The sequence below is a fragment of the Rattus norvegicus genome, chromosome 5 (assembly GCF_021556685.1).
Source record: "Rattus norvegicus strain SHRSP/BbbUtx chromosome 5, alternate assembly SHRSP_T2T, whole genome shotgun sequence".
In the NCBI taxonomy this organism is placed as follows: Eukaryota; Metazoa; Chordata; class Mammalia; order Rodentia; family Muridae; genus Rattus; species Rattus norvegicus.
Window position 1 is genome coordinate 135,260,276 of NC_141538.1, and position 13,984 is coordinate 135,274,259.

General features: G+C 48.2%; 1 protein-coding gene across 37 annotated transcripts in view; it reads left to right on the forward strand.

Annotated features, from left to right (window-relative positions):
• Positions 1-13,269, forward strand: part of Mknk1 (MAPK interacting serine/threonine kinase 1) — a 39,482-nt gene extending 26,213 nt beyond the window's left edge. For 8 of the 37 annotated variants that reach the window (XM_087550536.1, NM_001438127.1, XM_087550538.1 and 5 more), the window contains 7 exon segments: positions 550-654; positions 4,545-4,600; positions 7,442-7,537; positions 8,948-9,142; positions 9,708-9,872; positions 10,877-10,920; positions 11,996-13,269. In XM_087550536.1, the coding sequence (XP_087406662.1) occupies positions 550-654; positions 4,545-4,600; positions 7,442-7,537; positions 8,948-9,142; positions 9,708-9,872; positions 10,877-10,920; positions 11,996-12,224 (890 nt within the window). In that variant the 3' untranslated portion in view covers positions 12,225-13,269. 37 annotated transcript variants of the gene reach the window in all.
• Positions 13,270-13,984: the final 715 nt, after the last annotated feature.

Consider the following 13,984-nt stretch of genomic DNA (forward strand, 5'->3'; position numbering starts at 1 on the left):
CTGAACAGTTTAGGGCACACAGTAGACACTGGATAAATGGTAATCATCGCCAACAGAATTAATAATAACATGTGAGGGAGACTGTTCAGGAGGAAAAGCAATCCTGTCTTTTCTGTCCCCACCCCCCGAGGCTTTGCCTACACCAGGAGTGTGGGGAATTTCCACTGGAAGGCCTGCCTGTGTTCTTCTCTGTATTGGAGTTCAGAAGAGGGGGAATGTCTGTGAGCCCCACAGCTGTGTGTTTTCACCGTTGGTTCCTTTTCATTTCAGAAGCCAGATGAGCCCCAGTGGCATTAGTATCTTTTTGCCTTGTATATAATTCTTCTGCTTCTGAACTCCTCGTAGACAGGCATAGAAGGTAGCAATCTAGTTCAGCAGAAATACGCTGGTCCTGCTGTACCAGGCACTAGAGTTCATGCTTGACATTAATCAATAAGTAAGCTTGTGTATCTACTGCAAACTTGTCCTTTAAGACGTTATGCTCTTAACTTACAAAGCCTACAAAGCCATTCTTTCTTGTCCCTCTGTCCCCTGCCACCCCACCCCCAGGCTCCATCCTAGCACACATCCAGAAGCGGAAGCACTTCAATGAGCTAGAAGCCAGCAGAGTGGTGCGGGATGTCGCCACTGCCCTTGATTTCCTGCATACTAAAGGTGATTTGGGTTGGGTGGGCCCAGCCTCTGCATACCAAGGTAGAGGGAACAGTCCTGGCAGGGAACCTCTCCAAGAGGTGGCACAGCTGGCACCTCACAATTCAAACTTGTCCACCTAGTAGGGGAGAGGGAGGGGCGTGGTTCCAAAGCTTTACTGTGGAAAGTGGGGGATGGTAGAGGGTAGAATAGAGGTAAAAGCAAAAGAAGGGGCTAAAAGACTGGATTTCACAGTGCCCAAAGCAGGTGATGATTCTCTTCTTTTTTAGAATTCATTTTATTTATTTATTTATTTATTTTTTGGTTCTTTTTTTCGGAGCTGGGGACCGAACCCAGGGCCTTGCGCTTCCTAGGTAAGCGCTCTACCACTGAGCTAAATCCCCAGCCCCAATTCATTTTATTTTTAATTGCGCATGTTGGGATTGGGGATTTAGCTCAGTGGTAGAGTGAAGCGCAAGGCCCTGGGTTCAGTTCTCAGCTCTGAAAAAAAAAATTGTTCATGTATGATTGTGCGTGGTACTGTATAGTGACATTTTTGAGAATTCTGGAATTTTGGATTCCTTTGAAAAAACACGATTATTATAAGAACATGCTTTTATTTTAATCCCAGATTAAATAATGTGGGGTGTGGGGCTGCTTCAGACTGTCTGCAACAGCTGACTGTGATTTGCCTCATGCTCTAGCAGAGGCACGGTTTTACCAGCTGTAGATAGTTTCTGCGATTGAGTGATATTTGAAATTCTGCAAAATTTTCAGCGGGTTTATAAGTGCTAGACCCCTGATAAGTTGTTGGTCATTCGAGGGGGCTGGCTGTGGTTTGTTACTTACTAGTTGTGCTCAAAGAAGAAAGAAATCAGATTCAGAGATCTTCCCCCTCATCCATCTTTCTCTCCTATCTAGTGATGGGGGTGAAGGGGGAATAAAAGGTACAAAAAAGAAGAACCCACAAAGTAGCAAAGACATGTGCAAAGAGGCCAGAAACTTCAGATCCCCCTGGAGCTTGGCTTACAGGTGGTTATGAGCTGCCTGACGTGTGTGCTGGAATCCAAACTGTGACCTCTGGGAGAATGATTAGCACTCTTAACCACCGAGCCATCTCCCCGGCCCCTCCTTTTCCTTACAAACAATGTAAGACTCATAAACGGATGGCCCATTCCCACGCGAGCATTTTAGCATCACTCCGTTTTCATCCTTTAAAGCGTACCACCTGTATCCCTTTCACAGTGACCTGGTAGGATTAGGAACTCTTCCGTATCGGATAACTTAAGGACTTCTGTAGTGGATTAAGTCTTTCTGCATGTCCGTAAGTCTGTTGGAGTATTACATACGTGTTTTAATGCCACAGCAAACTGAGTTACCCTCGTGTTCCTTCAGTGGTAGCACGTATCCTGTGGCATTATGGTAAGGATTGAAAGAGATGACATGTCCTCTGTGGTAGTTAGCACATTACGCTTGCTATGTATTGGGTGAATCATTCATTTATGTAGTTGGCTGTATCTTCTGTATGTCTTGTGGGCATACGTGTGTACACATGTCAGGAACTGTATCCATGTATAGTGATGGAGTAATTCTGCACAGTTCTTGTCATGTATATGAATATATACACAGTACATACAGAAGATTCACACAGCTACATACACAAATAAAAGCTCTAAGCCTTTGTTATATATGTTTATATTTATACATATATATTTATTATATGTATCATATATATATTTACATATATATATATATATATATATATATATATATAGTGTGTGTGTGTGTGTGAGACCTTTGTTAAATGTTACTTTCTCTACCCTCTCCCTTTAGACCTAAAGAGTTTTTATTTCTAAATTACTTTCCTTGAAGTAAAGCATTCTTCCTGGTTTGGGCGGGGAAATGGAGGTGGAGCAAATAATTTGTGAGCTCTAGTTCCTGCACAGCTGTGGCTGTGAGTGCAGACCCAGCTGCAGGCACACCACACATGGATCCCACTCTGTGTCAGACATCTAGCATCTAGCATAGCCAGATGTGGCAGGTGAGCAGAGGGCCAGGTTCATTGACTCCTGGTTCCTCGGCGGCTGGAAGTGTTCTGCAAACTGCTAGCGTTCATGCTGAGGCCCTGACTTTGCACCTGAGCTGAAAATTCCTAGAAGGGGGTACCTGTGCTCTGCACAGCATGATGAATGGAAGTGGTTCTGTCTCTGAAAGCCGGGGTGCATGCAGGGAACACCCGCCTGACAAAGATTTACAACTGCTCCCCAAGCTGCCTCTGTAGATTGCAAAACTGGGTCACGCTTTTCACAGGAGCCATGCCTTGGAGGAGGGGTAAAGGCAGTTTTATTTTTTATTTATTTATTTATTTACAAAAATGCACTAAAGGGAACAGAGGCCAATGGTGTCTTAGAAGTTCTCAAGTGCTTGTTACCATCTAGCTGGCCCGCTGCCCATGTGACCAAAAGTTGGAGAGGATGAAAAATGATTTCCAGGTGAACTTGGCTGTTTTCTAAATAACTTCATGCCGGGAAGATGAATTGGGCAAGAATGGGTCAGCCTCAAAACAAGTTCCCTACTTTTAAATACTGGACACACTGCAGCTTAACCTCTGGGAAATGAACTGGAGCAGCTCAATGGCTGGCGCATTCACTCAGGCAGGCCTTTATTACAGCCCGGCTCCCCGAGTCCTCGGGCTGAGGCATAGATGGGCCACGGTCACCTATTTGGAGAGTAAGGCTCTGTGTGCGGCTTGTGATCTTCTGTGGGAGCACTTGCCATAATGGGAAATATCCTTCACTTTTAGTGCGGTGAGCAGTAGCCTGACTCAATTTGTGCAGGCCAGGCCGAGTTGCTCTGGGTTCTCATTCAATTAGGTGACTGATGAAGTTACTTAGCTTGCTGGAGCTCAGCTGTTTCTTCTCTAGTGAAGCAACTTCAGAAGGCCGGGCGTGTTAATAGAGAATCAGAGGGCTGCCTGAGACGCCGATCCAGGGAGTCTGACTGTGGCAAGTTTGCTTTCCCCATCACTCTGTATCTTCAGCTGCTTCCCAGGCCTTCGAAGCAGCGCATTCAGTCTTCCGGCCTTGTGGCAGTGCTGTGTACAGTGTGTGCTGTCGAGGGATGGAGGGTAGAATTCCGTGTTGTCTGCCAGAACACCATGGCTTCATTCATTAGCTCTATCCCTTTCTATCGTTTACAAGATGGTTTCCCTTCTTGGCCATTTCAGCAACATTGAACACCTTTGTGGGCCAGCTGCTATGTGCAGGCCTCTGTAGGAGGTCTGGCCCAGACACTGGGGTGTCTCCCCTGAAGAGCTGTGAGCTCCATCCTAGCTTTGCTGCAGGCAGGGCAGCCAAGCACAGGCATGTGGTGCAGAGCAGGTAAGAAGGAGAACTGAGAAGCCTCTGGAGAACTGCAGAGGAACGCTTGGTCCTCAGAGCATTCCAGGAGTCACACTGCAGGATTCTTTTCCTAAACTCAGTTACACAAGAAGAAATGAGGGAGAGCCGACCAGGTCCCCAAGATGCTCTCAAACAAGGCACTAATTATTTCCGCGTCGCTGTCCCAAGCCTGGTCATTTGCCGGGCCGTCTGCCTTGCTTTGTGTCAGGGGGCACAGTAAGAATCCTCGGTTGTCTCTGCCGTGCTGAAAGCAGACTGCCCGGGATTTGTTTAGCGCTTCTTATCCCTGCCAGGCTTCTAAAGCCTCTACTTCAAAAGAACTTTGCAGAATCAACCGGGCTTTCGGTTTGTGTCTCTGGTTACCGCTGCCTCCCGCAGCTCGTTGATTTTTTAATGTACCATAATTGGGAATTAATCTGCGAACAACAGCATTTGGAAAAAATTAATTGTGTGTGGAATGTGCGATAATTATGTGCATATGCTAACCCCTTCTTTGCTGTGTTGTCACTCCAGGCATTGCTCACCGTGATCTGAAGCCAGAAAACATATTGTGCGAATCTCCAGAAAAGGTACTTAGGGCCCGGTTTGGGATGCTACAGTTCCCGTTGATCAGGAATACCTCCCTGCCTCACTGCAGGGGTCAGAAGTTCCCTGGCCAAGCACCAGGAGCAGCTTAGTATGAGCACATGAGAAGGTTGTACCTATTGTGTAATATCCCCACATCCCAGCCAGATGTGGCAGCCTACACCTGTAATCCCAGCACTCAGGAGGCTGAGACAGGTGGGTCACCACGAGTTCAAAGCCAACCTTGGCTACAGAGTGAAATCCTGTCTAAAATGACCCCCACCCCCCACAAACTTCCAGGTACTTTACTCCATGAATCTTTTTGATCTTATCGTATGTTCGATTGGCTTCAGCCTGCAGGCTTGTAAAATATGTGAACCCTGAACAGCATTAATATTTTCTGTCACAGTGCTTCAGAGAACTTGGCGAGAGTCAGAGACCACTGAGATATGTTCCTTTATATGACTATGTCTCTGCCTATAAATGCTAATTGTGGTACGATATTATGCCAGATGGTGTCCACTAATGATTAGGAAGCAAGCTCTTGATAAGAGTTTGTTTCTATTTCTATCTCCAAAGGCGTTCATTAACAGTAAAACACTGATGCCTCTGTTGAACAGTGCATCCCGTGTAAGCATTACCGTGGCCACTAGTAGACGGAAGTGTTTGCATTTCTATACAGCGTATGACATTAACAAGTCTGTGTAAGAAGACACTGATGGTACCAGTAGCCCACATTCGCAGCTCCGTGTGTGTACATGCGCAGACTACTGCAAGAACAGTTGTCTTGGTGTAGAAGCTTTAGCTCCTAGCTCAGGGACAGCCAGAAGTGAGTGTGTGAGCCAGTCCGCTACGCACAGTTCTTTGTGGGATGCTAATGTATTAGCTCAAGTAAAACTTGTGACTTCTGCTTTAATCCCAGCATTGGGGAGGCAGAGGCAGCAGGCAGATCTCTGAGTTCGAGGCCAGCCTGGCTACAGAGTGGGTTCCAGGACAGCCAAGGATACATAGAACCTGTCTCAAAACTCAAAAACAAAGATTTTGTGATTGTGACTTCCTATCAATGGTTCTGGTGTACACCTTTATAATATACCATTATTATGATCATTAGAAATAATTATAGTTAACACTTCAAATATTCACGCTGTGCCAGGCACTTATGCCTATTTAGTATGTATAAAATGTCTTGGAATAGACACTATGATTATCTTCATTTTGTGGATGCAGAAACTGACACTTAGAGAGTTTTTTTAAAAACCATACAGAAGGTCTTCCCACAGTAATGGAATATCTGGACGAACACTAAGGAGCTAGAGCAGGCCCTAGAGCCCCGTGGGCGCTCAGAGCTTCCGTTGCTGCCTCGGACTTACACGGTGTTTCAGGTCCTCTCTTTCATCTGTTCTCCATGCATGTTTATTGCCCCTTTTTTTATGGTTGAAAAAAAAAAACCTAAATTTTAAGAGAATCTAAATGTCAAAAGGCATTATCAAGAAACTGAAAAACTAACTTGAATAATGGGAGAAATTTGAAAGTTGTCTATCTGATCAGGGTTTAATATTCAAAGTATATAAAGGCCTCTTAAAACTTGGCCACAGAACAGCAACTCAATTCCGAAATGGTCAAAGGGTCTGAATAGACTTTCCTCAAAGACTTGCAGGTGGCTCGCAACCACATGGAAAGATGTTCTGCGCCATTAGTTATTAGCAAACTGCAGGTCAGAGTGGCAGCGAGACGCCACTGTACGCCCGCTAGGCCAGCTGTTCCTATTTTAGTGGAAAATGCCTCATGGTAGGGAAGATGTAGGTTGGAATCCTCACACATTGCTGGTGCTGTGAAATGTGGGAAACGGTTTGGCAGGTCCTCCAAAGGCTAAGTGTAGAAACAGCAGTTCTCCTACAGATGTGCCCCGAACTGAAAAGAGAAACCAGAACTGGTATCTGTGTGCTAATCTGTATAACAACATGATTCTTAGTAGCCACTGTGCCCATCAACAAAATGGATAAACAAAATGTGATCTCTACATACGATGGGGAATACTATTCAACCCTAAACAGAATGAAGTTCTGATACCCGCTCTACTATTCATGAACATTTATGCCAGGACTGGAGATATGGCTAGGGTACTAGCCTAGCATGCAAGGCCTGGGGTTCCACCCCCAGCACTGCCCAAAACAGCAGTGAAAACACTTTAGTTAAGCGGAAGGAGCTACCTATACAAGCGTGTTTGTCCCAATTACATGAAGTGTCTAAAGCAGGTCAATCAATCAAGGCAGAGTAGGTCAGAGTTGCCTGAGCTGGGGGTCACAAATGGGCAATATTTGCCAAGAGTTCAGTCCCCACTTGGAAGTGTGGGAACTCGTGGTGATAATGATGTATATTATTGGTGACACTAGGTCATACATTTAAGAATTGCTACAACAGGAGGTGTGGTGACATGCCTTTAATTTCAGCCCTCAGGAAACAAGCCAGTGGATCTCTGTAAGTCTAAGGTCAGCCTTCCTGGCTGTCCTGGAACTCACTCTGTAGACTAGACTGGCCTCAAACTCAGAGGTCCTCCTGTCTCTGCCTCCTGAGTACTGGGATTAAAGATGTGTGCCACCACCAGCCAGCTAGGTTACAGCAATCTTAACACCATCCAATGCAGCCCCTTATCCCTTAGGAAATCAAAGCTCGTAGGGGAGAGGATAGCTTGGAGTCTGTCGTCAGGTGTCTTGCTAACTAACCCAAGGACAGGAAATATGGTCTGGTAGAGAGAGCAGCTGCCACTGCCAACCAAGCCTCTGTTGGCCATGCTGCTGTCCCCATAACCTCTGGTTTCCTATGGCAGGTCCTGTCTTCTTTTGCAGGTGTCTCCGGTGAAAATTTGTGACTTTGACTTGGGCAGTGGAGTAAAATTGAACAACTCCTGCACTCCCATAACCACACCAGAGCTGACCACTCCAGTACGTATGGCCTAGTACCCTGTGCCCCTGCTGCTGTGTGTGTGGAGCATTTGAATCTGTGACACCCCGAACAGAAAGATAGGAAGGGAAGCCCCATGCTGCATTTCTCAGGCCTGAGTGTCCTTTGGCTCTCAAACTGACCCCCACCCAGTCACTACTGAAATTGCCATTGGAGCTCATTGGCCAAAGAGGAGCCTGTTGTCTCCAGCCCAGGCTGCATCCTGACTCGTCCCAGATGAAAACTGGGAACTGGTATGTGCCCTATTGCACATAAGATCTGAAGAGCCCCCATAAGTCCGTCATCCCCCTGTGAGGAGGATAGAACAGTCATCCCACCCAGGAAAGTACATGAGTCATGCTGTGGGAAGATCATGAGGTCCCAGACCTCTTACACAGAGGATCACTTTTCCTAATGTTTCTCCGCCTTCACATTTCACATTTCATACTGCGGTGCTGGGAGCTCCCCAGAAGACCTCTCTCACACATACTTAATACGCTGTAATTACGATGATTCTTTTGAGATTTGCATGCTTCATCAGTAAGTTTTCCTAATAGCCTTTTTTTTAACACTTGCCTTTGCATATGCTTATATCGTGTCTTATTCTAAGCAACAGTATTAGGAGTGTTTTCATATCGGCATCCAACATACAATGTTCCCTTGCTCTCAAATTCATTAACGCTAATTGCCAGTAGCAAACAAAATATCTGTTCCTGAGAGCACTCACCATCCTCTAATCAAATTAGTTAGGAGTGGTAGGGTAGAGGGCTGGGTAGGAGTAGGTGAGCCTGAAATAATAAGGGGGAAGCAAAACGCATGTCTTTTATTCTTCTCGGCAGCCTCCTGTGCTAGGACTGGGGTGGGGGGAGGGGACAATCATGGCCCAAGACTGCCTGGCTACCCTGCCGTCCATCCTGAACCTTTCTCTTTCTAAAGGGTGAGGAGATTGGACCACTCATCAGAGTTCAAGACTTGATGGCCTCTGAATTTTAAAGCCTTAGGTTTCCTTCGCTAAGCTAGTGGGGAGCTGGGCAAGAGCCACTTTAAACCCCTCCAAGAAGGAGGCAAATCTCCACAGAGCCCTCTCCAGTGCCATTCTTGGCATGTACACATACAACGTCTGCTTATAGAGAGATGGGAGAAGGAAGCGCTCCTGGGGCTCCTTTCCTGGGACCACTGGAGAAGGACCCAAAAGGGCAGGAAGGCAACTTGGAGTTGGCCATGTGAGCCATACGGGATGATGCCTCCTCTGCTGACACTTCTCTTTGTGTCTTTGGGGTGCTGGTCTGTCTGTCTGTGACTTCATCCTTCCTTCCTCTTGCTTGAAATACATTCTGCATTTTGCCGTCTGCTCACCCATGAACTCACCCTCTCTCTCCGCCATCTCCCCTTCCCATGCCCTTATCCTACAGTGCGGCTCTGCAGAGTATATGGCACCTGAGGTGGTGGAGGTCTTTAGGGACGAGGCTACTTTCTATGACAAGCGCTGTGACCTGTGGAGCCTGGGTGTGGTCCTCTACATCATGCTGAGTGGCTACCCCCCCTTTGTAGGTCACTGTGGGGCTGACTGCGGCTGGGACCGGGGAGAGGTATGCAGGATGTGCCAGGTAAGTGCTGCCCTGACCTCGCTGGGCATAGGTGAGGTCGGCGTGACCGTGGGGTACCAACAGGCTTAGGATGGGAGAGTGTCCCGAGTCTGAGGGGGAGACCAGAAGTAAAACAGAGATAGATATTCAGCCAGCTATAATATTGAGACCAGCAGACCTGAGCACACGCAAGTGGGCCCTGCCCAGGGGAAGAGACAAAATCTGTAGGTGGGATGAATACAGACCAAGAGACGGAGGCCCAGAACGCTTCTTGTGCACTGCAGGGAGGAGAGGGTAGCATGCTGACAGCGGAGGTTTCCAGGAGCCACGAACGGGCTTTGCTTTAGGCTGCTGTTCATGCATCACCTCTCCTGTCCTACAAGTGGCATAGCCATTTTTGCTTTCCACGGTCATTGAATGTCACTGAGGGACCTAGGGGACATTTAGGAAGGAGGCTGTGTCCTTGGCACTCTCAAACCATGAGCAACACTCCTACCAGACTTGGAGTCAGGGTGACCAGATCAGTAGCAGCATGTCCTGCCCATCCCTGGCCAGTGTGACCTCAGAAGGGACTCTCTTTGCCCAGAACAAGCTGTTCGAAAGCATCCAGGAAGGCAAATACGAGTTTCCCGACAAAGACTGGGCTCACATCTCCACCGAGGCCAAAGACCTCATCTCTAAGCTCCTGGTTCGAGATGCGAAGCAGAGACTCAGCGCTGCCCAAGTTCTGCAGCATCCATGGGTGCAAGGGGTGAGTGACCGCAGGATGGGTGGCACGAGACCTCTACTGGCCTACAGGAGGTGTCACCAGGAAACTCTCACCTCACAGTGCGGCTTCCCCAAGCTGGGGACAGGCGGGACAGCAGCTCCAGTCATCATATGGTAGAAGGAATGACTCCTGGCTCAGCCCCTTGTTGTGCCAAAGATTTACATCTCACCCTGGCCACCCCCTCTCACCAAACCCTAATGTCCTGTGAGGATTTGACACATGGTTCCCTCTGTTAGCAGAGGCACCCATCCCAGGAGGCAGTCTGGAGTTGCCATTCAAGGTCTATGGTATAAAACATTATTAGCTAAGGGTACCCAGAGGCAAGCAAGGTCCTACAACTTATGTGACTGCATTAGGCTCATAGGGTTCTCCTTGCAGCTGGGAGTCAGGGCCCTAAGAGGCAAGTGGTGGTGTTTTCCATGAGTTCAGAAACCAAGTCCTCGATATAAAACTTTAAATCATCCATGGTCAGTCACAGTATTTGAGCATTTCCCTCCAAGAAGTCCATGTCCTTGGTCTGCCAGGCCCTAAGCAGCCTGCTGCTGGAAGGGGGCAAGCATTGCCAGGCCAGAGAGATGTCACAGTAGCTCAGTAGCTAGTTCTCATCCTTACCATATCAGAGCCTCGTGGGAGAGAGAGAAGTAAGGCCCAGGCCTGGAGAGAGGTAGACTTGTAGAACGGTATGGTGGGTGCTGGAGAAAGTGCTAGGGGGTGCACAAAGGAGCAAGACCTCTGCTTGAAACGGGGTGGGAGAGTGGCAGGGAAAGTAAAGACTTAAACAGGAAAGGGGAGAGAAGACTGTCTGCAGGGGCAGCTGAGACTTCAGAGTGTACGTCTCTACTCCATCTTTAGAAGGTCTGACTGCAGACCAAGTCTCCAGGCTGGGCTAAGCACCTGCAGTAACCTGCCCCCTCTGCTGGCCTGGGTGGGGGTAGCTCTTGGAAGGAGGGAGCAACATTACCCACAATCTGTCCTTCCCATTCTAGCAAGCTCCAGAAAGGGGACTCCCCACGCCGCAAGTCCTTCAGAGGTAAACGCTTCTGTCCTACCCACTGCCTTCCCACCTTGGCCTTGACTTTCCCTCAGATCTCAGCCTTGTGTGGGGAATGGGCCCATCTTCAGACTATGAGGCCCTCTCCAGAGAGTTCTCTGTGCCCCTCAATCCTGTCATTGATCTCCATAGATTCCTCTCTCTCAGCTTCATCCCAGCCCTTCTTTGCAGAAAAACCTGTTTTCTACTCACTTGAACGTGACTGTGAATCACCATTTACAAACAGAAGGTGGTCTTTATCGATGGCTCATCTTCATAGGAGGGTTCTGCTCCTAGCAAAAGGAGAGAGGAGGGGTTCAAGGCCTCTACAAGGCAGAGGGACAAGTTGCCACATACACTGTTAGGCACACAAGAATGATAATGGCCTCTGTGTCTTAAATACCTACCACATGTCCACTGTGGTACTAGAGGCATTTCATGCACAGCCATGCATTGCTCAAAGACCAGGGTCCATCCTGAAAAAATGCAGTGAGAGAAATGCTTCAGTCCCCAGCCCTGAAAACAGAGAAGAGAAAAGAAATACAATCTCATCATGTACAATCATCAACGATGATGCTGGGTGATACAATCACGTGGTCTGTGTCAGCAACTGTAATTCCATGCAGCAAATGACTGTGCTATATCCATAGTCTTCACAACAAACAAAGGTTTCCAGAATCCATTTTAGAGATGGAATAGGTAAGAGTCAGTAAGCTCAAGTTGACTTGTGCTAGGACACAGATGCCTTCACATCTTTGTCTGCCACTGCCTTCTCCCAGTTCTTTTGTGGAGAGAGGCCGTTGTAGATAAATTCCTACCAAGCTTAGAGCCCAGAGGTAGGTGCTCTGAAAAAGGACCATTTGCCCTGACTGTCCTGCCCGGGCTCACAGCCTGTTCTCATCTTAGTCAAGCAGGGTTCGAAACCAGGCAAAGCTGCTTAGGAGAGAGCAGCATGGGCCAGGAAAATCTGCTGGATTGTAGAGCCCAGCAGTGGGTAGGTAGGTACATCTGAGAGCCTGCCTGGCTGATCTCAATCCCGCCACCCTCTTCTCCATGCCTTTCCTGGCCCCTACAGAAACAGCAGCACCATGGACTTGACACTCTTCGCAGCTGAGGCCATTGCCCTCAACCGCCAGCTGTCTCAGCATGAAGAGAATGAACTGGCTGAGGAACACGAGGCCCTAGCCGAGGGCCTCTGCTCCATGAAGCTGTCCCCTCCATCCAAATCTCGCCTGGCACGAAGGCGAGCCCTGGCCCACGCTGGCCGAGAAGCAAACTCTTGTTCCACACCCGCAGGGCTCTGAACTGATATGCAGGCACACCTTGTCGGTGCCCCCTGACAACCTACGAGGTCAAAGTGTGAAGCTAGCAGAGGGACCTGCCCTGCAGCCCCAGCAGGCCTTTAGCATCCTCAAAGGCTCCTGGGTTCCCACCCATCCCCCATTTCCCTTGGGTCCTCAAAGGAAAAAGCTTTTTCCAAAGGGGTTGTCTTTGAAAAGGAAGGCAATCACTTGTCACTTTGCATAATAGCCTGCAGCAGGAACATCTCTCTGCCCGGCTCCAACTGCTCCCAGTGTGCAGATCCCGGATCCAGCTTTTGGTGGGGGCTGCTGGGGCTGCAGCCTTCAGGGAGCCGGCTTCCAGGAGCTGACAGAAGCTGACAGACACGCCTCTTCTCCCCTGCACTGTCACCTTCTCCCACCTTCCTCTGTCCTACAGACGTCCTCTCTGCCTGTCTTCTCCCCGGCTGAGCAAAGCCATCCCCTCAATTCAGGAAGGGCAGGGAACCAACCAGATCAGTCTTCCAGTCTGTAGCACGGAGAAGCACATAATCTTTCTTTGCCTTGACCGAGATGTCTTCCTCATTTATCATCCTCTTCCGTGTTTCGGATTGTTGCTAAAGTCAGTATTATTCCTTTTTAAAAATGCGTTTGCTTTATTTTTAACCATGTTCTTCCAGCAACCATAGAACTTCAAACTCGCACTGTGAGCCCATGGACTTCCCCAGGCAGATGCCCATGCACTTGGGTTTTAATCCTCCTCCCCACTGTCTCCAACTTTAAAGACCGGTGCCTTCGCATCTTTGTCTGCCACTGCCTTCTCCCAGGTCTTTTGTGGAGAGAGGCACAAACCCAGGGCAGTCAGACTGCTGTGTCCGAGATGAAGCCCTGCTGCCCTGCTCTGAGAAATGCTGTGCCCACTGCCCCCAGACATGAAGGCACAGCCACTGTCAGATAAGCTGTGGGGTCACATAAAACAGATTTGCACATGTGACATACGTTAGTCAACCACGACCACCCAAATTCTCTCATAACTTGTGCTTATTTTAATAAATAATTTAAAATTTTAGCTGTGTCAGCCTTGGTAGTCCTTCCTTCAACCGCAGACTTGAGGAGGAGGCAGACCTCCAAGATGGGAGCTGAGCCTAGTGAAGTTCCAGGAGGGATTCCCAAATATAATACCACATTGATATTATAGTGGTAGTTTGTAGTTAAGGAAATGAAATTCATCAAACACCACATCTGTCATAAACAACTCTGCTTCTGAGAGACTGTTTACCAAAAAGTGGTTGAGGGGGGTCAGTAGCCATCACACAGGTTTCAAGAGGAGCTATAATGGACAGCCCTGTACCACCCCCACAGAAGACCATGTTTCCCGTCTAAAGCATCGCTATGTCTTATTGCAGACCTGATGTATGCCAGGACTATATTGTCCTGTCAGAGTTGATGACAGGGGTTGGGGATTTAGCTCAGTGGTAGAGCGCTTGCCTAGCAAGCACAAGGCCCTGGGTTGGGTTCCCAGCTCGAAAAAAAAGAAAAAAATGAAAAAGAAAAAAGAAACTGAACAAACAGAGTTGACGACAAAGAGAAATGGTGCCTCCCACCCATACCCAGACTAGAGGGAGCTGGGTGGGAGGGGCCTTTATAACTTCCCAAGATGTCAAGAGGGAATCCGGTCTCAGCTCTGGTCGGGCTACCATGTCCTGTAGCATGAATGTCTGCATATTGTGCTGGCATGGTTGATGGTCTTTCCTTTGCGTCTCTTCATCCACCTGAGGTGAGGC